Source organism: Takifugu flavidus, chromosome 3 (assembly GCF_003711565.1).
Source record: "Takifugu flavidus isolate HTHZ2018 chromosome 3, ASM371156v2, whole genome shotgun sequence".
NCBI classification, from domain to species: domain Eukaryota; kingdom Metazoa; phylum Chordata; class Actinopteri; order Tetraodontiformes; family Tetraodontidae; genus Takifugu; species Takifugu flavidus.
This window is the reverse complement of record NC_079522.1, coordinates 8,873,222-8,897,534: the sequence shown is the minus strand read 5'-3', so window position 1 is coordinate 8,897,534 and position 24,313 is coordinate 8,873,222. Positions and strand designations below refer to the sequence as shown.

Here is a 24,313-nt window from a genome sequence, read left to right as displayed (position 1 = left end):
CAGGACTGTCCCATGTGACAGAGGATGAAGCATACATAAAGGTTCAGCAGGATGATGTCCGTTTTTGAGTTTTGCAGTGAGGTTCACTGAAGAGAAATTATTGTAGTTCTAGTTTATTCTAATTAAAGTATTAAATTAGTACTTACACTTGTCTGAGACTGAATGAGAAGATTAAACCAGTATTTGCTACAAACATCACAATGGTTTAAGAGCATACATGATCAATAATAATAATAATAATAATAATAATAATAATAATAATAACTTTGTGTTTTAAAGTGGTGAGAATGATTTTGTTATTGTTAATGGATTAAGAATCTAACACGCCCCCCTCTGCCAGTGTGAGTAATTACACATTAATGTGTTCACCCACCACTTCCAGCCCTTGAAAATCAGTAAATAGCATTAAAAAGAGCTTTCATAGTGATATAATCACTGCACTTTACTCTTCTTTGTATGGTTAATGTGAGTTTTTTATTTTAAGCAGGAAACATTTGGCTTGAAAGTTGACATTTATTTATAACTACAGTGATGCTAACAGTGTTACAGTGTTGTACAGTGTTAGCATCAGCATTGGGAGGTTTCCTCGGGAACTAAACAATAATGTATAATGGCTTAAATAGGGTTTTCTTATAAAACACTGACTCATTATTCCAGCAGTTTACTCTCTGATAGAAGTGATCACCGTTGTCCCTCTAATATGATCTTCCTCCTGTCATAGATTCGAAAGATTACCTAAAATATTTGAAAAATATGAAAAAACAAAACTTTGTTTTTTTCTCTGAAAGTGGTGCTCCGGGGCAGCTGAGTGGCAGCTGGTGAGCGGGACAGCGGTTCAGTCCGGTCCAGTTAGTCTGTTTATCAGAAGGAAGCCACATTCCTGAGCTGCACACGGACTCGCTCTGCTAAGTCCTGACGGCTCCCGCGGTTTCTAAAGACCTCTCATTGGGCACAAGAGCGGTTTCACACGCAGGCTGAGCTGAAGGCAGGAAGCTCTTCTGACGGAAAAGCAAGGGACGACATCACAGAGGTCTTTGAGTCGTTGGCAATGGTGAACCTGGAGGTGGTGACCTTAGTTCTGCTGCTGTCTTCCTGCAGCAGCTCACAGGTCTCAGAGCGGCGTATAGATGCCAACGATGACCAGGACCCCAATAAAACCATCCTGGAGATGCTGCACATTGAAAGAGTCTCTGCGAGCCATCAGCAGGCACGGCCCCACCCCTACATGAGGAGGATCTACCAGAGCTTGCACTCACTGGACTTCGGTGGTGCAGACGGAACGCTGGTGCAGAGCTTTCGCAGCATTCTCAGTAAGTAGGCATTTTAGTTAAGAACATTTTAAATGGAATAAATATGATCATTTGTTGCTATTAAACATCACAAACCCAGATGACAAGAAGTTTCTCCGGGGTCCTCATCAACTGTTCATAGTACCTCAATGTTCATAGTAACCAATGATCTCTGAGAAGAATGAAGAATGAAGACCTTTGAATTCTGCAAAGGATACCTGAGCTAGCATTGACCCTGAACCTACACACATACACACAAGTGTGATTTATGTGATCTTTCTGGACTCCTCAGGCCCTCCTGACGCTCCTGCGGGATGGATCTGGTTCAACGTGAGCAGCCTGCAGCCCTCCATGCTGGCCGCAGAGCTGGTTCTCTTCAGGAAAACGCTACATCCGCGGCCCGTCAGCGTGACAGTCACCCTGCACGGAGTCACAGCTCCCGAGGCGGCTCGCCGCGACAGCCCCGCCCTGGAGGAGAGGCTGCTGAAGCTGGAGCAGCGTCCCGCATCCGGATACGACGTTTTTGACGTGTCACCCCTGCTAGCTCGCAGGCCTCTGGAGGCGGTGGGCTTTCAGCTGCAGTACACAGATGAGAGCGGGAGCCTGGTCCTCCATGAGGCCCTCACTCAGAGTCTCTACGCTCTGACCCGAGGCCTGCAGACCGAACCCCTGCTGGTGCTTTACCAGAGGCACCGCCACAACCTGGAACTGGACAGCCTGGGACTGCAGTGATGCTCCTCTTCACGAGAAAACTGACCTTCTGAAAGCCGCAGTCACTTGTTTCAAAGGAACTGTCTTCACTTGCCAATATTATTAGGTCCACAAGCTGTAGTTTACCTATCAGACTGAGGCTGATCAGGCTGTGTTTATATACCTGTACCTAAAAAGGTAAAATATTCTGAAAAGAAGAGGAAATTCACCACTATCCTTGTCAGCTGATCTGGCTTCCTCTGCCCCACAGCCTCAATATTTCCATTAACACTTCTTCTGTCTGACTGTGTGACTTTTATTTATCTGCACTGTTTGTAAATTTAGTCAGTCTCCGTGCCAATGTTTTATCCTCCTGTCCCCTCTTCTCTCTCTCTCTGTTTGAATAAATGAATAAATCATAAAAATTTAATATTTTAATATTCAAACAAAGTTTGCCTGCAAATTCTCCAGGTAATAATTCGTATCCATATCCTAAGTGTTGTCGGAATGACGTCATTCCGAAACAATAAATTCCCGTCAAGGCTCCACTGTGATTGGCTGCATTCTACGTCTTTCTACTTGTTCTGTCCAATCACCGCGGAGCAGCCTCAGCAGAAGCCCCGCCTTCCCTACATGTCATTTACCAATAATAGAGCGGATCACTCCGCGGTGTTATCCCGACCACCGCCGCCGTCTGCGGCTGGACCGAAGCTGTTCTCCCCGCTGAAGGCAGCTGCGTTGTAATGGCTCCCCGGAACGCAGATGCTGGCTCATCCCGACGCAGGCCGTGAAGCAGGCTGCGACAGAGGGCGTTAAAACAGGCCGCGAAGCGGGCCGCGCATTTCCGTTCAGCTCCGAGACGCCGATGATGCTCAAACATGTCGGGGAACCATTACAAAGGCCACGAAGTCAGCTGCTGCATCAAATACTTCATCTTCGGATTCAACATCCTGTTCTGGGTGAGCGCATCTCTGTTACTGTTCCGATGCCAGGCGGCATTGTCTGCGCCTCGGTCAGACAATGAGGAGGGAGGCCCGGGTCCCGCCAGCATCCCCGCGGTCCCGTTACCTGCTTCTGGGTCCGAGCCCGGCAACGGTTCTGGGTCTGTTTGTCAGATAGAACAGCTGCCACTCACTGGGACCAGTCGGATAATCGGCTTTTTGTGTCCACTAATGACAGCTGAAATGCGCCTCACACACACACACACACACACACACACACACACACACATACAGGAGAACGGCCGACATGATGCCATATGTTTGACATGAGTACATGATGTACTGTAAAAATCTAAAATTTAAATGTACGCCTCCGCTGTATTCAAATCTGACTGTAATCCAGATTAATTGGACGTAATGTGGATTATATGTGTGTATTTTTGCAGCTCCTGGGCATGGCCCTCGTTGGAATCGGTCTGTGGGCCTGGAGTGAGAAGGTAAGGGGGCTATAACCATGTTGTTATCGTGTAATATCCACAGAGCTATCAGTATCAGCTATTGAGCTATAAAGGAGCCTCGTCGGTCTGTTGCTACGACACTGTAACAGTCAAATTCATGATGTTCCACATCTAAGACGTACGCTATTGGGTCTGCATGGATTCTAAACAATGAGGTTATTTGCTTCGCTACATAAAATGAATATTGATCTGGGCTGACCTTGGATCAGAGGCGTGTGGGTGACCTTCTACGTCTCCTCACTCAGGGAGTCCTGTCCAACATCTCGTCCATCACGGACCTGGGCGGTTTGGACCCAGTCTGGCTCTTTATGGTGGTCGGAGGGGTCATGTTCATCCTGGGCTTCGCAGGATGCATCGGGGCGCTGCGTGAAAACACGTTCCTGCTCAAGTTTGTATGTGGCAGGATGATTCCTGGCATGTTGGCTCTGCTGTCGCCTGCGGAGCTCATCGCTGTTGTCTGCTCTGCTGCTGCAGTTTTCTGTGTTCCTGGGGATCATCTTCTTCCTGGAGCTGACCACAGGCGTGCTGGCCTTTGTCTTTAAGGACTGGATCAAGGACCAGCTCAACCTGTTCATCAACAACAACATCCGCGCGTACCGGGACGACATTGATCTGCAGAACCTCATCGACTTCACTCAAGAATACGTGAGTGGGAAACAGGAAGCACAGATGTTCCCCAGTTTACCTAAAGGCCTCCGTCATTCCCGCTCACCTCTGGATGAGTCAGGCTTCTCTGGGCTAAAGAATGTTTTTGGTTTTTGGAACTGACCAGAGATCCCAGTGGAAGCCTATTTATCCTGTCTCCGCTCTACCTGATTGCAGTGGGAATGTTGTGGAGCGTTTGGAGCAGACGACTGGAACCTGAACATCTATTTTAACTGCACCGATGGGAATCCCAGCCGGGAGAAATGTGGCGTTCCATTCTCCTGCTGCACCAAGGACCCAGCTGTACGAGTCCAACATTCTTTCCTTCAGCTCGAGCTGCACCTGGGGCTTCAGCGTCAGGATGCTCACGTGCTAGTGGCTAACACCACGTTAAAACTGTGAACCTGTCTAGACGCTCTTCCCCAGTTAGCTTCAGTTAGCTCCCTCTATGATCTGTACACTTCCTCCTGTGTGTAACTCTAAGAGCTGCTCTCGTTCTGTCTGCAGGAGGATGTGATCAACACACAGTGTGGATATGATGTTCGTGCTAAACCAGTGAGTTCTTCCTCTGAAATCAATATTAAAGGAGACTGAGTTTAAACTGTGAATAGCTAAGTCACTTAAACGCCTCCCCTCAGGACTCCGAGCAGAAGGACTCCATCAACGTGAAGGGCTGCGTGCCGCAGTTTGAGAAGTGGCTGCAGGACAACCTGACCCTGGTGGCTGGCATCTTCATCGGAGTGGCGCTGCTGCAGGTACTGTGTCAGAGCCTAAAGGCAGCGGTCCAGGTCCCTCCTCTAACGTTGGCTCCTCTTTGCTCTCGTCTGCAGATTTTTGGGATTTGTCTGGCGCAGAACTTAGTGAGCGACATCGAGGCCGTGCAGGCGAGCTGGTGAGGACATGACTGATGAACCAGAATCATTTCATTCCCCAGCCAGTTTCCTGTTTCTCAATCTGACTCCTCTTTTCCAGCTTCTTCACCTAAACCTGTTGCAGTATTTCCATTTTAACAGGTAAAGCAGCTGAATGTAACTGTTTGCAGCACATTGTTTCCTTTGTAGCCACATGACGGAAAGCATTTGGTCTTGTTTCGTCAGGTCTGAGCGCACCACGGGCAGCCATCAGAGCACTTCACTGGTGACCTGCACCACAAGATCACTCAACCAGCACCTTTCCTTTAAGGCACTAACATGTAAACACTGTACATAACACTGTGTGTGTGACTACTGTGAAGAGATTCCTGTTGAAGAGTAGTAAAACTTGCACTACGTTCAGACTGTCACAGTAAGCCAGTTTTGATAGCGTAGAAAGTAGGAGTTTTGATACATGGTTTTGATATTAGATATGTATTTTTCATGTGGAAACGCCATTCAGCAGTTGCTCCATCCATCATGTAAAAGACCTTTAATATCTCAATTTCCACATCATGTTGCCCTCATCCAGGCTGACACTAAAGTTGGTTCTAACTTATGAATTAAAAACAGATGTTTAGCCATATATGCTTATTTTAATGCGTTTCTGCTCCCTAAAGAACATTTATGGGCGAACGTCAGTGAGTAGGTCAAAAGAATAAAACTGGATAATCTCTTATTATGAGGAAACGGTAAAGATGATGTTGCCCACAGTCATCTGTCCATCCAGATGTTGTGATCTGGAGCATCGGAGCCAACGCTCTGAGAAGCAAACTTGCTCTGTGGGGCCACGTGTATAATTTAAAGTTATTTTGATGCTGTAGATCCTTAAAGGATGACGCAACCAGCACTGATTTTGATAAATGTTTATCGTACAAGGGTTGAATCCTGGAGTTAAAAGACCATCGGATGACCCTGATCTCCGTGAACTTTATGTTCTATGAAGGAAGAACTGTTCTACAGTCCTGATGTGGAAGCCTGTCACTCATCACCAACCAATCACTCGTGAGGATTGTTTAGATGGTCACGCTACACCCACCAACATTGTCATGTAACTACCTCCTAATTTCATCTGTCACGTTCCAGTAAAATTGGACTTGTTTTAATATTAAGTAAAATGAATGAATAAAGCCGACATGAGGTGACGTTTGTGTGGTTTCTCATCTTTCTCCTCCCATCTCAGCTGTTGGTTTAAAACCCAGATAACAGGAATGAATTGAATCATGTGAACATGCTGTGCTTGTCTAGAACAAAACTTAAGACAATTTATCCACCCCTAATTAATTGAAAATGAGTAGATCAATAATTAATCACGTAAGCATTAAACATGTTTAGGCCGTATGTAAATCAATGATGCGGCATTAGCGTATATGAGGACCGAGCAGAGCGGAGTTGACTGGTATTTACAAATTCTAACATAAAACACAGACGTTAGGAATAAATTATCTATGAATCTCTATTGATGAATATCTACTACAGTAACAAAGGCATTAGACTGACAACATACGCGGGCTATTTTATAACCCGTCATTCATTAATGGTAACGACGGAATCTCACGGTTTACGGCACCTGCTACTTCTTCACGGATTATATTTACGGTCGACTTGCGCCCCCTATAGGGCAGAAGATTTTATGCTGGTGAAATCCAAGGAAACCATATTATGTCTTGTTTTATCGTTTAAAATGACTGTGTCGTGTAAATATCCCCAACATAAACCACATGAACCCTCCTGTTCTGGAAATGTAACATGTCATAATCCGTAACAATTAAATAGAATTTAGAACAGAGGAAACATGGGTTTGGTATATAAAATATAACATGCGTAAACAAGCTAAAGGTTTTATTATGGCATTTACCCGGGTAGGGCTATGTTTTTAATCATTTGAATAATTGTTTTAAAATGAAGACAGCAGCCATCACCAGCTATCATCTTTTAATGATCTGCTCAGATACAATCCGCCAAATGTACAAGTCATGACATTTACAACAAACATTTATGTTATACGCATATTTTACGCAGTTACTATGGATACAGTATATCTTCACTAGCATGTAAGTTTAGAGCAAAAAATCTGATAAATAACCATTCATACCTTTGATCCTATTAAAAAAAGCCCAGACTGTGTTGGCAGGTCTGGTGACCAACCATCTGTCAGCGTGCTCCGTGGTGCACATGCACATCAGCCATCCCTAAAAGACTTGTCCCTGATGCTGCCTCACAGCACAAACACAAACTTTCCACACTTGTTTCATGCTGGAAAAACAGCGCCATCTGCTGATTCTTCCACAGAAACACGTCCTTCAGCTGTGTTTTTACAGTACCGACCATGGTCATACTTCAGGTCCTTGCTCAGATTGTCATTTTTCCCATGATAAACGCAGCGCTGCATCCTCCACCAGGTGGCAGCTCACCTGCTACTCTACGTCAACCAAACTAATTCTGCAGCTCCGAAACAGAGAAACATGTTGATATTTGGTCTATTATTTGACTTTCCACCAGGAGCAGCTACAGACACAAAGTTTTAGGCTAATGAACAGTTCCATGGGTTTGGATTTGGGAGGGATTGTAATGGAGGATCACTTAACTGGCAGGAATGGTGCAGGGCTCTGAACCTGACTGGAACTACTCCCAGTTCTGGAATTTACACCAATCGGGCTTTGACTAATTAATTACTTGGCAAATCTCAAAGCACTGAACGGCAATCTCCATTAGTTAGTTTTAGCTTCTCGGCCACTGTGAAATATAAGAAAACAGTTACTGGTTTTAGGATCAAAGACAAACAACTCTGTGATCGGATTTTTGATTTTTTTTTTTTCTCCTGTGTTGATCAGAATGGAAGACTAAAATCATAATTTGGTTATTTTGCACCCACCTGCCCAGTTACTGACTGGTAATGTTGGTTTGTAGACTGTTTATGAACCGATCAGCTTATTTTCTCCCTTACAGGCTTTGGATCATCGGTTTATTCATGACTGGACTCTCCACCATGCTCTTGCCCTAAAGACATGTTCAAACCTAACGACTGAACAAACGAAAGAGGAGTGTAGAAAAGGTGTTGGGGGGGGGGCAATGACACTGTCACAACTTCAACATGACAGAAACATGCAGTTTCTTGCTGATCTGTATTAGAGAGAATTGGGACAGGACTGGCCGTTACGAGGATGGCGGTTTTTCTGCTAAATAAATAAAAAGCACAACAGGAGAGGGTATCATTGTTGATCCACTGGTGGCTTACTGGCAGATGGCGTCACAGCTATGGTCGTAAAAGAGTTGTGTCTGATCTATTGCTTTAGACTGTTGATGGTGTCTGAGCTCCTACACGGGCGCCTGTGGCACGAGATACGTGCACGAGCAGAGATGGGGTCCAGGGTGAGAACGATGATCGAGGGGCGTGTCCCATTATGGCTGACCTGAAGAGATGGGCTGTCTCACGCAAGGTTAAAAACTGGGCAGACTCAATTCAAAATTAAAACAGTCTGATGTTTAGTTGTGTTTCATCCATCTAACCCTGGGGTGGGGGGGGGGGGGGGTGCACAACATACGTCAGGCTGGCAGTTTATGTAAGGTGGTACCTTGGCACATGATGACAGGGTGTGGGCCTCGGGGGGGACTTTCACTGGGTGGTCAGGCAGGCCGCGTGTATGGGGTGGGTGAGGTGCGGGGGAGGGGCACTGGTGTCACACAGTCATTTAACTCTGAGCAGTCAACCGCTGCTCTGTGAGCGACGCCTGGTGCGACACTGTTTTGTTGTCGTGAGCCCTCAGCTTGGATACCACGTCGATGAAGGCCAGGCTCTGGACCTCTTTGTGAAGGGGCTCTGGAGGAGAGAGCAGGGCGGGGGCGTTTACAGAATGGAACATCCAATTAAAGCCTGGTTTTAATGAGCAAAATGATCATGTGACTGACCTGAACCCATGACTGCGCAGATGAGGATCATGGAGTTGTACTTGATCTCCGGCGCGCTCTTCTCATCTGAGAGCAGCTTGTGGAGAACAGACACCAGGTTGGCTCCGACAAAGTCCTTCTCGGCCGACACTGAAACGAGCACGAGCAAATACAGCCTCGGCAGTGACCTCTGACCTCACCATGTGACACGGGTGGGAAAAAACAAAAAAACAGCAAATGGTTCTCACCCAAGTCCAGCCCTGCTATCAGGCCCAAAGCCACCAGCGCTTCGTTCTGCATAATCATGTGTTCGCTGGTTGCCATGGTAACGAGGTGCTTGACACCTCCTCCCTGGATGACCGTCCTGACGACCTCCTGGATGTCGCAGGGAAAATTGGCTGTCGTTAGAGTGGCCTGTGCATCGACGTCACGGAGACGGCGGCTCCCGCTCTCACCTTGGACTTGCTGTGGCGAATGAGGGCCGACAACAGCCTGTTGGACTCCCCCATCACTCCCGCGTGATCTTTGGCCTCGCACCACTCCACCAGCCTCTCCACCAGCTTCCCGTTGGTTCCCAGCTGCTCTGCGGCTTCAGCTGAACCCGACAGAACATGTGGGATCACTACAGACCCCCGCAGCTCATCGTTTCAGACACTGTAGAAACGCGAATACCTTGCGTATCGATGAGCATTCGTAACGTTCCCAGGAGCTTAAACTGGACAGGAGGCATCTCTGACTGCAGGAACTTCAGAACCACGTCTGCTACTCCAGCTGACAGCATCTTGGATTTGTTCACCACTACAGAGGAAATAAAAGGACATATTTATCAAGGTTTTGGGCCGGACTGGAAACATAAGCTACATCAGAGGTTGGCTGAAGGCCTCCAGAGAGTTGCTAAATGATGAGGAAGGCTAGAAGTCTTCTGGGTTTCATCGCAGTCCACAGAAAACTGGTATGAATCAAGGAAAATGTTGGGAAACTCGGCCTCGTGGAGGAGTCTGGTCTCTCATCCAGCTGAGGAGAGATTGTGCTGCAGTTTACAGAAACGTGTCAGAGGAGGAGTAACTTCCTGTTCGCCTTTGCTCCTTCTAGTTCTGGTAGTTTGAGGTGATACCTGCAGCCCAGTTACCAGGAGCCTGACTGAAAAGTTCTATTAAAACCAGATGTTCCAGCTGTGTGGTGGCTCACCGGGGATGGCCAGGTTCCTCAGGGCGCTCAGAGCTGCGTGCTGAACGGTGACGTTGCCCTCCTCAACGTGCCGGTCCAGCAGCTCCAGAAGCTTTTGCACAATTCCGGTGTCCACCATGTGGATGCAGTTCCCATCTGAAGGCAGACATGAACCCAGCAGAGAAACTCAAGACGGCTGCTGCTGCACACTTCAGCTTCAGCCATTTATGAACTCTTCTGCTCAGCAAATCTCACCATTGCGAGCAAAATTAGCAATAGCTAAAGCCCCGGCGAGCTGCAGCTGGTGGTTATGGGATGGTATCCAGGACAGGACCCTCTGGAAAACGCTGCCTTTTCCTCCTTCAAACAGCTTCTGCATTGACTCATCTGCACACAAATCAGGAGACTGGTGAAGGCCTCCGACAAGGGCTCTTCATGCGACTTGGACTTATGACAGAACCCTTTAATGTATTTGACTGGAGCTCTGGTGTATTTACCTCCCAGCAACAGGAGAACCATCAGATCAGAGGCGGTCTTCAGCTGCGTGACGTCTTCCTCTCTTTCTCCATCCACGGTCTTGGCCACCACGTCCAGGAGACACTCCACCAGGCCTGCCTCCACAAGCTGCAGCTTTATCACATCTGCAGGACCATTAGAGGCCCACACACACACACACACACACACACACACACACACCACACACACACACACAAAAAACGGGGGCGGGGCCGTGAGCAGCAGGAGTTTGGAGCAGTGACTGAGCAGTTAGCCAAACATGACACAGCCTTTCAGGAGATTCCCTTCCTCCCTGTTAAACTCTGACCCCCCCCTCAACCTGATGTTGAGGGGGGGGTCCTTATCAGGAAAAATGATCTCACCGTTTTCTGCCAGTGGCGCCAGAACCTCAAAGATCATTTCCTTCTTCTCGTGCTCCGTCTGTTTCTGGAAGAGACGCACCAGCTCCTCTGCTATGTTGGTGGAGGCAAACTGCTCTTTGCTGGACTCTGAAAGGACCAGAGGAAGGTCACGTCAGAACCACCCCCACAAGCCAGTCCGGGACCAGCCCAGAATGCTCCTGGTCCTCTCCCCTCACCCCTCCGCTGTCCGGTACTCACCGAGCTCAGCCAGATTTCCAAAGGCGATCAGACACATCTCCGTCAGGGCCGTGTTGTGGGAATGGATCCCCAGCAGCTTCACCAGAGTCGGAATGATGTCCATATTGATCAGCTGGGCTTGGAGGGAATCTAGAACACAACAAGAACACAGACCGGTTCTATACCTCCAGATCTAAAGGTGGAGAAGGCAGGATTGCCCTGAAGAAGAACAGACATCATTCCCAAATCCCCTGCATGAGTAACATGTTTCCCACTGTTCTTATATTCAAAAACAACATCCAATATGCACGGAGCCAGAATCTGGGAGGGGGGGTGGGTTACACTTCTGTGGGTGGGAGTGAACCCGAGTACAGACCAGACACTGCATGTTTAAATGTGATGTTAGCTTTGACGCTACAACGCTGTTGTTCTATATTCAGTTGGCTTCACAGGAAAATCTGTCTGATGTGGGGGTGGGGGGGCACCATGTCTTCTCTGATGTTCTTTAATTCCATGTAATCAGCAGCCAACTTGCAATTTACTGCTCCGCTGCATTATCAGTGAGTCACAGGCCGAGTGAGAACATGGAGGTGTTCTACATGTGTGCGTGTGAACCCTAAACTCAGAGAGGCGACATTAGCACCAGGAGCTGCTCCTGCAGAGAAGTGAGGACAGAGGAGATCCCTCAGAATCCCAGAGGACAGTCCCAGAAGGTCACAGCAGAAGAGGGAGGACGTTTTCAGAGCAGCTTCCTGACTCCACTCAGCCTCGACCGGAAAACGTCCGACTCATCTTGTTCCAGTTTGGGTTTTAAACCTACAGACCTTCGCTAATCTAACAATGTCGGACTACATGAAGTCACCTGTGAGAGCAGCCTTCAAGCTCCCTCCACTCCATCAGGACTCAGGATCTGACTGACCTGAGAGGGACCCCTAGGAGCTGCTGGAGGGGCTTCAGCAACGTGGGTTTCGCTCATTCCTCTGATTCACAGAATCATTCTTGATCACAGAGACTTCATGTAGTCCACGACATGGGACCTGCGTCAAGGCAACCGCACCACAGCAACCAGGAGACATGGTGGTGGCATCACGCTGTGGGAACAGTTCTCAGCAGGGGAGCTGAAGGGCTTGTGGAGAGGAGACACACAGACCCACTGAGCCACTACAACACCGACCTTTTTACTCTACAGCTGAGCAACTACACCATGTAGACCTTTCTGATCCATCACAGCAGCTACAGCAATATTGACCCACTGAGCAACTACAGCAACATGTTGACCTTACTGATACATCTCTGAGCCACGACAACAATATTCAGACCCAGTTATGTTTTCCACCGGTCCAGACGCATTTAGAGAGCCTCTATCTGCACCAGGCTACAGCCGGAACAACATTCATTTAACTTTGTTGCTCCGGTTGCCCCCGTGAAGGGCAAAATAGCTCCAGAAGCTGAACGTGCAGGTTACTCCTGGAGCAATGGGACCCCGTCCATCTCCTGAACGTCGGTGGACCGCCCAAACATGTATGAGTACATCAACCACAGCTGTGTTGTGGTTGCTACAGGTTCCTCTGCGCTGTCGCTTGCTGAGACAAAGAATTGGTCCATTTGTTAGAAACAGCGAGTGAGCAGAGTTCTGAGCGAGTCTGGTGTTTCAGAGGTTACCGCGGCGATCGTCAGAGGGGACGGCTCCGACTGGCTCACACAGGTCAACTAAAAAACTGTGAACCTAGCAGCAGCGGCTATGCTAGCACCACAGACGGGTCACGTCTACTAGGACGGGGGGGTGGATGTAGGAAGGAAGCGGCTGCTGCTCCTGGGACATCCTACAGCCCGAACATTACCTCGGAGACAAAGATGAGAAGGACCAGGTGGGACAGTCAGGAGCAAGGTTAGCCCAAGACAGAGAAGCAGAGTCTTCTGAGAGAGTCTGAGCCCCGATTAATCCTCTGGGTGACAGAAACATGAGTGCAATGAAGAGGTCTTCTCAGGGAAGGATGGTCATTACCATTATCACTGCTATAGTTCATCAGCATGCCACAAAAGACAGTCAAGAGCTTCTCATTTCCCGGCTCGGGATTTTGGGAGAGGGATTTAATGTGTTCAGCTACTATCTGAGCCCCTCCTGCCAGGTCAACTGCGTTCCTGCCCTCATCTGCAAAACAAAGAGGCCAGGATATTAAATCAACCACAGAACAAGGAAAGAAAGATGGAGGAGCAAAAATGAGAAAGGAAAATCAAATGGGCTGGAAGAGACATGGAGCTACAGAACACAACAGAGCTTAGAACAAAGGGCTCCTTCCTGATCCAGAACCATCAGACATGTTCCCTGAGTCAGGATTGGGATTCATATGTTATCGGTTAGTTGGAAATCTAACTAACAGAGCAGTGAAATCAAAATTCAACACCATCAAAGTAAATATGAAAAAAGAATAAATGAGAAGCTCAAAAGAAGTGAAGCCAGGCGAGAATCCTGCAGAATCCACTCAGGTGGAGCTCCTGTTCTCCTCCCACACTCAGGGCAGCGAGGACTGACAGGAGGGAACGGCTCTGCAGGTATGTGTGTGTGAGGGTGTGTGAGGGTGTGTGAGGGTGGAGCTGTGACAGTCTGAGCAGAGCATCAGAGGTCTCCTCCTAAAATCTGCTGAGAACAGAGAACTAATGTGGGAGTGTCACCCCGAGGCTCTGCTAATCTGCTGGTCCATTCTCCCCGAGGCCCCGGAGACCTGAACTCTGGGACATGGAGTCAGTAATCCACCATTTACCAGCGAGAAAGGTGCTGATCTGCAGCCAAAAAGCTCCACGCATGTAACAGAACCATTACCAGACCATCAGCTGAACCCAGATTCATAGTTTCTATGGACAGAATCTGTGAGAAAGGACAATCCTGGAGGACCAGAACACAAGAAATGGCTCAGCCTTCTGAGACCTAGTGTCCAGGAGCCCAGCTACACACAGCTCCTACACACACACATACACTTCTTCTCTCTCCTGACTGTGTGTGCAGATTTAGAGACGATAAGACTGAGCCAAGACACACACGCGCTGAATATTCTGCAGATACAACGCTGAATAAATCGTGGATAGGCGGAGACATTTTATCTGTAGCTTCAGTGTGTCGCTGTTAGCTTTGGATGGCTAAAGCTAACAGGGCTAGCTGCCATTAGACTGAGTCATCACGTTGGTAATGAAGCCTGTGAGAAGATCAGTCTCGCATGTTGTGACAGTGACTCGCGCAGATCCCAGAGGATCAGATCCTGCGTCCATGTCAACCGTTCTACTGTTCTGAGGGAAACCGGCACGACCTCCAGCAGAACTCTGTAACAGAACAGTCTCCAGAACACACACAGAAACCCAAACCTCCACCCCACAAGGAGTCCTGAAAACATGCTTCCGGAGTGAGCTAGAGCCTGCAGAGAACTCCCGCCACTCTTCCTAATCCTCCTTGTTATCAACGCCTGACACTCTTTGGAGTTCTGACCTACACCTACGACCTTTGACCTGCGACAAGCCTGGCTGATGTGACGGGCCGGATGTTAGCAGCGTTAGCATAAGCCAGAGCTTCTGCACCTGTGGCCCTCACCAGTCAGGCCCCGGTGTCTGGAACCCTGATGGATGGGGGAGGGCTCCTGGAGCTCCGCGCTGGTACTTACGGCTGTCGTAGCAGATGTTGCCCAAAGCTCGGCCCGTCTGCAGAAGGATCTCCTGGTCCGTGGAGCTGAGCAGCTGGATGAGAGGAGGGATGAGGCCGGCCTCCACGCAGGGGCTCCGCATGAACTCTGCCAGAGAGAACAGACGCATCCACGTCTCAAACCGGGATAAAACCAAACCAGGCGGGTGCAGCTCGAGCGTTGGGAGGCTGTCAGAGATGGAGCCTCTGCCCCTGGTTACCAGACCTTCACACAGCTGGTTACCAGACCTTCACACAGCTGGTTACCAGACCTTCACACAGCTGGTTACCAGACCTTCACGCAGCTACACCGGCTCAACCACTGAGGAGAGACGGGTTCCTTCACGAGAACACAGACCCGTGGGAGGAGGTGGAAGATCCCGACGTACCGTTTTTGGCCACCTCGGCGATGATGTTGGCCACCCTGGTGGAGCAGCTGGACTGGGGCTGCAACAGACCGGGAAGCAGAGGAAGCACCCCCGTCTCCTGGATCTTCATACTGGTCTCGGTGTCTGGACAGGAGAGATGATGTCACACTCTACGGGTACCGACGTGAATTTCCTGTCTGCTCTGAGCTGCCCAGTCCGCCGCGGCCTGGACGAGGCGTTCCTGGCCTCTGAGGAGCGCTGCGGGGCTCAGGCAGGACGAGGTTCTGGCCGTACTCACTGTTGTTGCCGAGCGCCTTCAGCAGGCTGTCCAGGCAGCCGTCCGCCGAGGCGGCGGCTCCGTCCGCGGACGCCAGCTTCAGCTTCTCCAGGGCCTCGCTCAGGTTCTCTGAACACACACCGTTCGTCAGAGGTCACGGGGCGGAGCAGAAAGGTCAAAGGTCAAACGGCGGGCGAGCTACATTACAGTGGAATATAATCAGACCGCGGGGGTCAGGGGCGGAAGAGAGCAGCTGGGATCTGTCCGGAGATCGGGCCTCCCGAGGAACTGAGATGTTTAACTGGCAGATCCTTTAGAAGGTTCCACTCAGAAAACAGCTGTTCTCCACCTCCACAACCTAAAGCACCGGCACAGACAGCAGGACCCCCCCACCCCCACCCACCCCGTGATCCTGTTGCATAACAGCTGTGCAGATGGAGGAGTGCCCCCTCCACCAGCACCAGTGTCACCGTTACAGCATTCTTCAGGCAGCTGCTTCGGTTCCAGGAACCCACCAGGAACCACGGAGAGAACAGATTCAGAGCGACCGGGAGGAAAAGGCGACTCCGGAGAGGGGGGCGGGGGGGATGGATGGTGAGGCAGAAGCTACCCCACCCGACAACTGACGAGCGCGTGCGCGTGCGCGCGCCTCGGTGCGTTCGCCCCCCAGGCAACCTACCTCCGCGTTACCGTGAGATCCAGTAGAGTTTATAACGCGGATTACAGAAAACAGCTGTTTTCCATCTGGAACCCGCAGCCGCGGTGTAAATGGAAGCAGCGGCTCCGGGTAGCTAACTCAACCGCAGGGTTAGGGTTAGCTAACGGGCTACTTACCCATCTCCGCCGGATGTCGCTGCGATAAAAGGCTGCTGTGTGCTGCGGGTCCGATCGTTTTGGAAGGGGGTCACTTTCTTTCAACGCTTCTTCCGCGAATCGGCTGCAGGAGCGGCCGGGCTGGGAGGGGGGGCTAGCGCGCTGGCTACGGTTACCCTGTCTGGAAATGAAGCCTGGGCCGCCTCCGGGTCTCTCTGGGTTACTGCCGTCCGTGTAGCGGCCTGAACACCGGGAGGCTACCAGCTCAGCACATCTGACTGGCTCTCATTCCGTCTCAGACCGAGCGGAGCTGCTGGGCTGGCGTTGCTCTGGACGACGGGTTCCGGCTCAGGTCGAAACCGAGTCAAGTCCCAACAGCTAGCGCTTTCGCTGCACTTCCGGCGGGTGTACAAAATAAAATGCCTATAAACGACACACCGGAAGCGTAGATTGGTTTCAAGCAGAGTATAAATTATTTGGATTAAATTACAATTTTAAGTATCACAAAGAGATTGGAAGTTTGAAAGAAAGTTTGCTACCTCATAATTTTAAATTAAAAGATTCGTATTTGTTCATTTGTGAATTTTTCTTTTTAGGATTTCTTATTGAGGAAATAATATGATATACAATTAAGTATTTAACCACCTAAACAATGACATGTTTTTTTTTTCATTTCTTCGTATCACCCCACTACAATGTTTGTGTTGAGTACCTGAAATAAAGATCCTAAAATCCTAACGGGAAGCATAATTTTGTCTGAAGACTGACATAGGAACCGAACTCTGCTGCATGAAAAACACACCTCTGTGCTTCCTGTGTGATAAACCAGGGAAACTGATGCAGCTTTATAGACACATCTTATAGACACAGTTCTGCCTGATATCCCAGAGGACAGCCTGAAGCACATAGATGGATGAGGGAAGGGAGTGACTTTATTAGAAATGTAGACAACTGAGGAAAAGGTCTACTTCCTCTTATTGAAGTGGTTGAATACAGCATGTGCGAGTTTTCACTGTAATGATGACGCAGCAGCAGACAACATCCTTTTCCTTCATCTGGCTGAGCATTGAGGTCAAACACATCACAACTGAAAGGGACCTGTTCCCTCTAACCAGCGGGGGGCGCTGTGATATAAAGTTAGGATCTAAAGGCGGTCAGGCTCCGACGGATCACACCGGGGCCTCAAATGGAGTTAAAGCAAAGTCGTTGTTGTTCTGCTGCAGCCACACTTCGATCTCCAGAGACGCATGTGTTTGCCAAATTCACCTAAAAATTACCACCATTCTTTCATCAACAGAGAAGAAAGAAAGAGTTGGACTGTAGGAAATGTGATTATTATCATCAGTTGTTTATAACAACCACAATCAATAATAAATGATGGCGAGGTTGCTCATAACCGGTTGTGGCTCCGCTCCATAGGGAACAGTTTCCTTATGAATCTTCACTGGAAGCGTTGGCTTTATTCTTCTCCTTTTCCACATCCTGTGACGCGTTAGTTTACAAGTTTTCCATGTTTATCTGTACCGTTGCTGCGCTGACGTCACTGCAACTGCTGCCTATCACACAAACGAAAATGTAATAAAAGAGAATCGCTGCTCCCTTAGACAATAGAAAGTTACCTCGCTGGCAGCAAAATCGTGAGCTGTAGAGAAGACGGAGAGGGGGGTGAATGGGTGGGTGGGGATGGGCAGTCGTGCGGGCTTCTGGATAAAGACTAATGGCTGTTGTGTCACGGTGGCTCTGGTGTCTCACTCATTTCTGCCTCCTCCCGATGACCGAAAGTTTGTGTTAAATAAGTGTGATGATCGGATAAGAAGAATTAAAAATAGAGCGATGCTTTTCCCTAAATCAAACCCCCCAAACTTCGTTCTGGGGACTTCCGGAAATCCCTTTCTCCATCTCCCTCATCAACAAGTGTCTCACGCACCGTCGGTTCCCATTCAGTTGCAAATGGCCGTGCACAGACAGAAGCTTGTGGCTCTGCCATTGGTCCAGCCGGAGCTGAATGGCTGAATAGCAGAATAGAAGTTTGGGAGTGAGCAGACACACCAGCTCAATGTTTGACCTGGAGCTCCATCACTTCCAGGGCTGCTTCACACGCACCAAGACGGGAACTGTCGCTTGAAATTGGAGGATTGTAACGACGGCTACCTTCAGATTTATCATTACCGACATCAGGGGACGAGCGTGTGTTTGTGTGTGTGTGTGTGTGCGTGTGTGAGTGTGTTTTACGCGCTGAGTAACCGATCCGCTGAAGTCACTAACGGGACGGTGCGCGCTTCTTCTTTCACTCCAAACTGCGCATCTGGCCAACATGTACAGCATGATGGAACACGAGATGAAGCCGAGCGGCCAGCCCCCTCCTCAGACCCCTCACCGAATGTCCCCGGTGGTGACCGGGAGCGTGGATAACGGCGGCGGCTCTCTGCCGAGCCCCAAAGGCGCGTACGCGCAGGGCGACCCCATGGATAAAGTCAAGCGACCCATGAACGCGTTCATGGTGTGGTCCAGGGGCCAGCGGCGTAAGATGGCCCAGGAGAACCCCAAAATGCACAACTCGGAGATCAGCAAGCGCCTGGGAGCCGAGTGGAAACTACTGAACGACGCGGAGAAGCGGCCCTTCATCGACGAGGCAAAGCGCCTCCGGGCGGTGCACATGAAGGAGTACCCCGACTACAAATACAAGCCCCGCCGCAAGACCAAGCCCCTGCTCAAAAAGGACCCCCAGGTGGCCAAATACCCCCTGTCCACCGGGAACTTGCTGGCGGTAGCGCAGGGCCAGAGCGGGAGCCCGAGGATGGAGAGTTACGGCTGGAGCCCCAGCGGGGGGTATCCCGGCATGCAAGGCGACACACTGGGGTACAGCCAGCAGCTGCACCGGTACGACCTGTCACCCCTCCAGTACCCGAGCAAGATGAGTGCAGCTCAGCCCTACATGAACGGAGCCAACTCCTACAGGTGAGCCGCAGGACCACAGAGCTCCGGACACAGGTGGTAGCCAGGAGAACCCCGAGCAGGACTCAAAACTGGATCCAAAAGCGTTTCAATGACGCTGCTTCTAAAAGTGTAGCTGTGGAAAAATGGAGTTTCCCCAACTGTTTAAGGGAGAGTTAAGAGAGTCCATAACTCAGCAACAGGTGACCAGCTGCTCTCAGACCAGCTTTATGCGTTTGATGCGCCACCTGATGAGGATCGAGGCTGGTCTGGAGTCAGTTTTAGGGGTTTGTTTCATCTGGCTCAGTTTCAGGGTTGATTTTAAAGCAAACTCCAGACGAAAAGTTGTTTTTTAAATCCACTTGTGCAGCGTTCGCATGTCTGCGTTACACCAGTGCAGGTGGAGGCGTTCGTAAAATCCAAGAAAAACCTGGAAATAGTAACGAGAAATTGAAATGATTTGGTTTTTTAAATGTATCTGTTGCTATGCGCCTGATTTGATCAGCACTTTGTCCAAACGTCTGGACATTATAAAGCTTTAACTATTCTAATTTTTTGAATCTGGCAAGAACCCGATGGTGCGGCCGAAAGTGCAAAAGTCTTCAACACACAAGAGAATTCAAACTTTGATGAAATGCCTGTAATTAAAATGCTGCAGCTTGACTCAGGCGCGTTCCTCAGCTGAGGTCGTTCTCGCTGTAGCTCCTCGCCAACACAAACCAGCCTCATTTAAACAACCTTCTGCCTGGTAGAACTGGTGAACACGTTGGAACCTCAGTCCCTCTGACTCAGAACCGGGTCAGCCAGCTCAATAAGTCCATTGAGCTGCAGCTTCTCCATCCAACTGCTCCATAAATCTGGCAACATGAGCATAAAGATTCCAGCTGTGAGGAGATATTCCCAGATGATCGTTAACCTTATTTCTCTGTTTGTGAAATAAAAGTTTCCATTGTTAGCGCAGTTAACCTGGGAAAAACATGCCACGGTTCTGACAGAGAACGTTCAGCCAGCAGAGATCCCAGAGAACCTGGAGATCCCAGAAGCTCCTGGGAACCCTAGAGGAGCTCTCTGTTGGGTTTGGGTGAGTAATTGATCTGAGGTGATCTCTGATCCTGGTCTTTTCTCTTTCATCCGCAGCCCCATGTCGTACGGCAGCAGCCCTCAGCAGCCCCCCCCTGTCACCATGTCCATGGTGAAAGCGGAACCAGTATCCCAGTCTCCCCCCACAGGCACCCTGAACCACCACCGTGGGCCTCTGCAGGGTGACCTCAGGGACATGATCAGCATGTACATCCCAGGACCTGGAGGGGAGGCCGCCGACCCCGCGGCGGCCCAGAGGGGCTACACCAGCGTCCAGCAGCACTACCTGGGCACCGTCCCTCTCACTCACATGTAGAACTGGCGTCTGGTCAGTCAACCGGGAGGACGGGGAACACGCCAGGAGTCGGTTCCGTCAAGCTCTCGAACTTTTCTGTGTCTAGGACTGTTTTCAGAAGGTCTCGTTCCTCTTCATCCACCCCGAGGAACTCAGACTCCACCTGAAGGCTCTGTGGGGTTCCCGTCCTGTTAGAGTTCTGGGTTCACCTCCACAGAACCAGACCGGGCCGGCGGATGATCCACCTCCTCCGGGACCGGCAGACGACCCGCTGGAAATCTCAGGAGCTGATGACGAATAGGCTGAAGAACGGTGTGAACATCTCACTGAGGAGAAGCACACGTCAATGACCCGTCAGCTTTTGTTGTGTTCTACTGTTTCTGTGTTTTCCCTGATCACATGTTGGATGGCGCCTCCTGCTGGAACATCAGCCCCAGAATCCCATTAGCCAGCTGTGGAAACACCTCCACCAGGCTGGTCCACACATGATCTGTTAACTGTACGCCCGATTAACAAGTCCTCTCCTCCTTTCATTAAACTGTCAGCTTTAGCCTGAATTCCTTTAGGTTCACGAAGAACCAGAACAATCCAAACCCAGTGTGGGACTGGTTCAGGAGTCGTTCTCCTGCTTTTCTCATGTGTAAATATTCCAGGTGTTTTTCTGATGGTAGAGTCTTAGTGTGTTCATGGAATGATGATTTGTTCTTACTAGCAGGAAATGTTGTAAATACTTCAATGTACTTTCTTATTAAAGCATTAGAGACCCTCCACTTGTTTCTCCTCATTCCAGTTCTGGTCATGTATCTCCACGGTGGAGCCAACCTCTCACCCTCCTGCTGCTGCTTTTAATGGTTTCCTTCAGTGTTCGAGACAGATGTGGAGTGAAGCAGCAACAGAGGAACCCTGAACCAGATGATTCAGCAGTAGAAAAGCAAGAACTAGAGGGTGTTTGGTGGTGATGATGGTGGATCCATCTGGAGGAACATCTCCTTTCGGGGAGTCTGGATAAATAAATGAAGACATCCCATTATCCTCCTCTTCCGCAGCTGGCTACTCCAAAGGAGGAGAAAGTCCTCAGCCATGAGTGGCTCCACACGAATGTGGAGATTTCCCCTAAAGAAGAAGAGCAGAGGAGATGTCTGCCCCCCTGAAACCCATCGGAGCAGCTCCTCCGGTGGTACCGAGGTGGAGAGCTGAACGCCTCCGAGGCTCATGGGAGAAAACGGGGCAGCAGGCTGGGTGCAGCCAAGCGTTGAATGATTTAAGGTTTGATTATTTAGGTTTTACCCTCTTTAAAATTCACTTTCCCCACCCATGGTGGTTTCCAGCCCCCTCCCCTCCCCCACACAGAGAAAGTGGGTTGATGACCCATTTGTAATTGGCCGTGTCGGAGGTGCTTTGTGCGACTCTTTTCAGGCTGCAGGTGCATCTAGTAAAGTTGGAGTCTCTGCTCCTCCCCTGGGCGTCTTTGTTCCCGCTCCCCGCTCTCCCCACCCCCCCACTGGGCAGAAAATTAGGCCTGTTTTCGGGGACTTGCTCGTCAGGCTTAACCCTTTCACAAACCGCTGCCTTTCTCATGTAAATGGCGGAGAACCTCGCATCGGCTAATCCGATACTGAGAAGGGGGGGGGGGGGGTTGTGGGGGAGGGGGATGGCAGGATCAATCAATCAATAAAAGGAAGAAAGGGACAGGAGCGGGCTCGGAAGTGTCCCAGCTCCAGTTGGATCTGGTGGCCTTTCCTCACGGGGATCCAGTGGGAGCAGAAGATCCCATCTTCTCCAAACGGCTCCGCTGGAAACAGCGAAAGCAGAACGGGTCCAGTTTAAACCAGCTGCGGTGCTGCTGGTGTCAGTGGTGGAGCTGGTGGAAGCAGAGAGCGAGCTGCAGAAGAAGCAGAGTCCATGCATACATTTGGGTTGTTCAGACAACCGTCCTGGGTGGGTTGGGACTGGGAGAGGAACTGATAGAGAGGGGTCTCCAGGATTTTTTTGCTCCAGTACATCCCATCCCTTAGCAACGGGCAGTGAGGCTTCAATAAGTGGTTGCCATGGCGGTGCTGAGAGCGAGCCTCCACAAAGAGCCGCGGTCAGCCTGAAAGAGTCGGGGGAAGATTCCTGACACACAAAAAAATTAAAATAAAATCAGCGAAAACAACTTTGCTTTGCCTTGAAAGCATTTGTACCGGTCCGATTAAACAACACTTTCACTTCACCTCGACTGCAGTTTTAGTTTTAAATGGAGAAAAAGTGAGTTCGCACTTTAATTCCGACCGACACGGCTGTCGGTGGGGTTAAAAACAAAGGTGGACTTCAACGTGTGAATATTAAACATCTCTCAGGATTTTATTTTGTTAATTTTACTTAATTGATAACCTGTAAAGTTCTGCTGCCTCTCACACATTTGTCCTTTTTTTGATTAATAATTTGTTATATTTATTACTGCAGAAACATCAGAATGCTTTAGTTCCAAAAATTCCCCTGTGTAGAGGATTGTGGGGTTTTCTAAGTTAGACTAAGAAAACCCAACTTCTGAGGACAGCGTGGTGTGTTTGAGGGAGCAGAGTATTTCTATCTGAGTGGGGATGGACTCAGGGAGTTTTCCTGTATCTCTGATCCAGGATCAGCTTCAGACCCACCGTTCAGATTATTGCCAGCACCAGAGAAATATTCCAAAAGTTCTGATGGCAAAGATCAGTGGCTGAGAGAGGTCAGAGGTCAGAGACAACAGAGGCAGACCCCAGGAGACCCACCACTGAACCCTCAACCACCCTCACGCAGCATTTAAAGGCTTTCACATCATACTTACAGTCTAAAGGGTCTTAAAAAAACATAAAAACTTTCTCCCCCCCAGCTGAACCACCATTATTTTATTCCCTGTGCTTTTATTACTCCATTATGACTGTAAGGCAGCAGAGTGCCCCTGTAAATGGCCCGGGAACCCCCCATCACATACACACATACAGAAGTCATATGATACACCTCACTGTTTGATTTTAGATCTTGTTCCACAGCTGGGGGGTTACTGAATGGGAGCAGGCTGGTTTGGCACCAGTTGCGCACCACCAAGGTGAATCAGAGGCTACTACGACCACTGACCTCAAGGGGGCGCTATAGGGCGACGCCAGACCCAGAACAGTCAATAAACCTTCACATTTGTGCCTCCCCAGAGACGGGTTGGACCTCCCTGTGTGTCCACTAGAGGGCGATGTTTGATTACTGAAGAAAACACACGAACACTCCCGTGAACAACAAGAATGTCACAACTATTTTCTACAAAAAACGTGAAAACAGACAGAATTGTCTCCAAATAAAAGATAAAACCTGAATGAAAATTTACCTGATTTTTTCAGAACTATTTTTTCTGTTTGTTTCCAGATATGACTAATAAATATTGCAAGTCATTTCTTGCCCCACTGAATGGGGCCTTTCCACTGGGCGTTTTCAAGTTCAGATAGAATGTCATCTACTTATTTTTCCCGACCACATTCAATCCAGCTTCATTTATAAAAGATATACAATTTCTCAGAGGCCTCCTGATGCGGTTTCATTAAGCTTCTGCAAGAACAAGGGATGGAACCAACAGCCACTGTCAGAGGAGCAGTTGAATAGGTCTGAAATCTTAAGCAGATGCTGGTTTACGAGCCTCGTCCTAGAGACGTGCTGGACCGGTAGAGATGGTTTGTGTGGTTGTGGAGGGTTGCATCACACTTGCACAGATAATGTGACCTTCTTACCG

General features: G+C 49.4%; 4 protein-coding genes across 6 annotated transcripts; 3 read left to right on the top strand and 1 right to left on the bottom strand.

Moving 5' to 3' along the window:
* Window positions 1–284: 284 nt before the first annotated feature.
* On the top strand, window positions 285–2,404 carry LOC130522388 (uncharacterized). The gene is made up of 2 exons (XM_057026753.1): window positions 285–1,310; window positions 1,582–2,404. The coding sequence occupies exons 1-2, from the start codon at window positions 1,049–1,051 to the stop codon at window positions 2,019–2,021; spliced, it is 702 nt and encodes a 233-aa protein (XP_056882733.1). The 5' UTR covers window positions 285–1,048; the 3' UTR covers window positions 2,022–2,404.
* Window positions 2,405–2,605: 201 nt separating this feature from the next.
* tspan5a (tetraspanin 5a) lies at window positions 2,606–6,139 on the top strand. 2 transcript variants are annotated; one of them, XM_057026751.1, is made up of 10 exons: window positions 2,608–2,938; window positions 3,367–3,417; window positions 3,684–3,830; window positions 3,913–4,083; window positions 4,261–4,386; window positions 4,591–4,638; window positions 4,722–4,838; window positions 4,914–4,975; window positions 5,056–5,096; window positions 5,181–6,139. In XM_057026751.1, exons 1-9 carry the CDS (start codon window positions 2,858–2,860, stop codon window positions 5,066–5,068), a joined length of 816 nt encoding a protein of 271 aa, XP_056882731.1. In that variant the 5' UTR covers window positions 2,608–2,857; the 3' UTR covers window positions 5,069–5,096; window positions 5,181–6,139. The 2 variants fall into 2 exon arrangements, with proteins under 2 accessions (XP_056882730.1, XP_056882731.1); XM_057026750.1 differs by lacking the exons at window positions 5,056–5,096; window positions 5,181–6,139 and having other exon boundaries at window positions 2,606–2,938; window positions 4,722–4,979.
* Window positions 6,140–6,912: 773 nt separating this feature from the next.
* On the bottom strand, window positions 6,913–16,663 carry rap1gds1 (RAP1, GTP-GDP dissociation stimulator 1). Of its 2 annotated transcripts, XM_057027133.1 has the most exons (15): window positions 16,290–16,663; window positions 15,477–15,584; window positions 15,200–15,322; window positions 14,794–14,919; window positions 13,149–13,295; window positions 11,165–11,293; window positions 10,928–11,053; window positions 10,547–10,690; window positions 10,305–10,436; window positions 10,071–10,205; window positions 9,555–9,680; window positions 9,338–9,477; window positions 9,131–9,257; window positions 8,904–9,032; window positions 6,913–8,814 (listed from the first exon to the last, which is right to left on the bottom strand). In XM_057027133.1, exons 1-15 carry the CDS (start codon window positions 16,291–16,293, stop codon window positions 8,687–8,689), a joined length of 1,824 nt encoding a protein of 607 aa, XP_056883113.1. In that variant the 5' UTR covers window positions 16,294–16,663; the 3' UTR covers window positions 6,913–8,686. The 2 variants fall into 2 exon arrangements, with proteins under 2 accessions (XP_056883113.1, XP_056883114.1); XM_057027134.1 differs by lacking the exon at window positions 13,149–13,295.
* Window positions 16,664–18,287: 1,624 nt separating this feature from the next.
* sox19a (SRY-box transcription factor 19a) lies at window positions 18,288–21,347 on the top strand. The gene is made up of 2 exons (XM_057027135.1): window positions 18,288–19,226; window positions 20,340–21,347. The coding sequence occupies exons 1-2, from the start codon at window positions 18,583–18,585 to the stop codon at window positions 20,596–20,598; spliced, it is 903 nt and encodes a 300-aa protein (XP_056883115.1). The 5' UTR covers window positions 18,288–18,582; the 3' UTR covers window positions 20,599–21,347.
* Window positions 21,348–24,313: the final 2,966 nt, after the last annotated feature.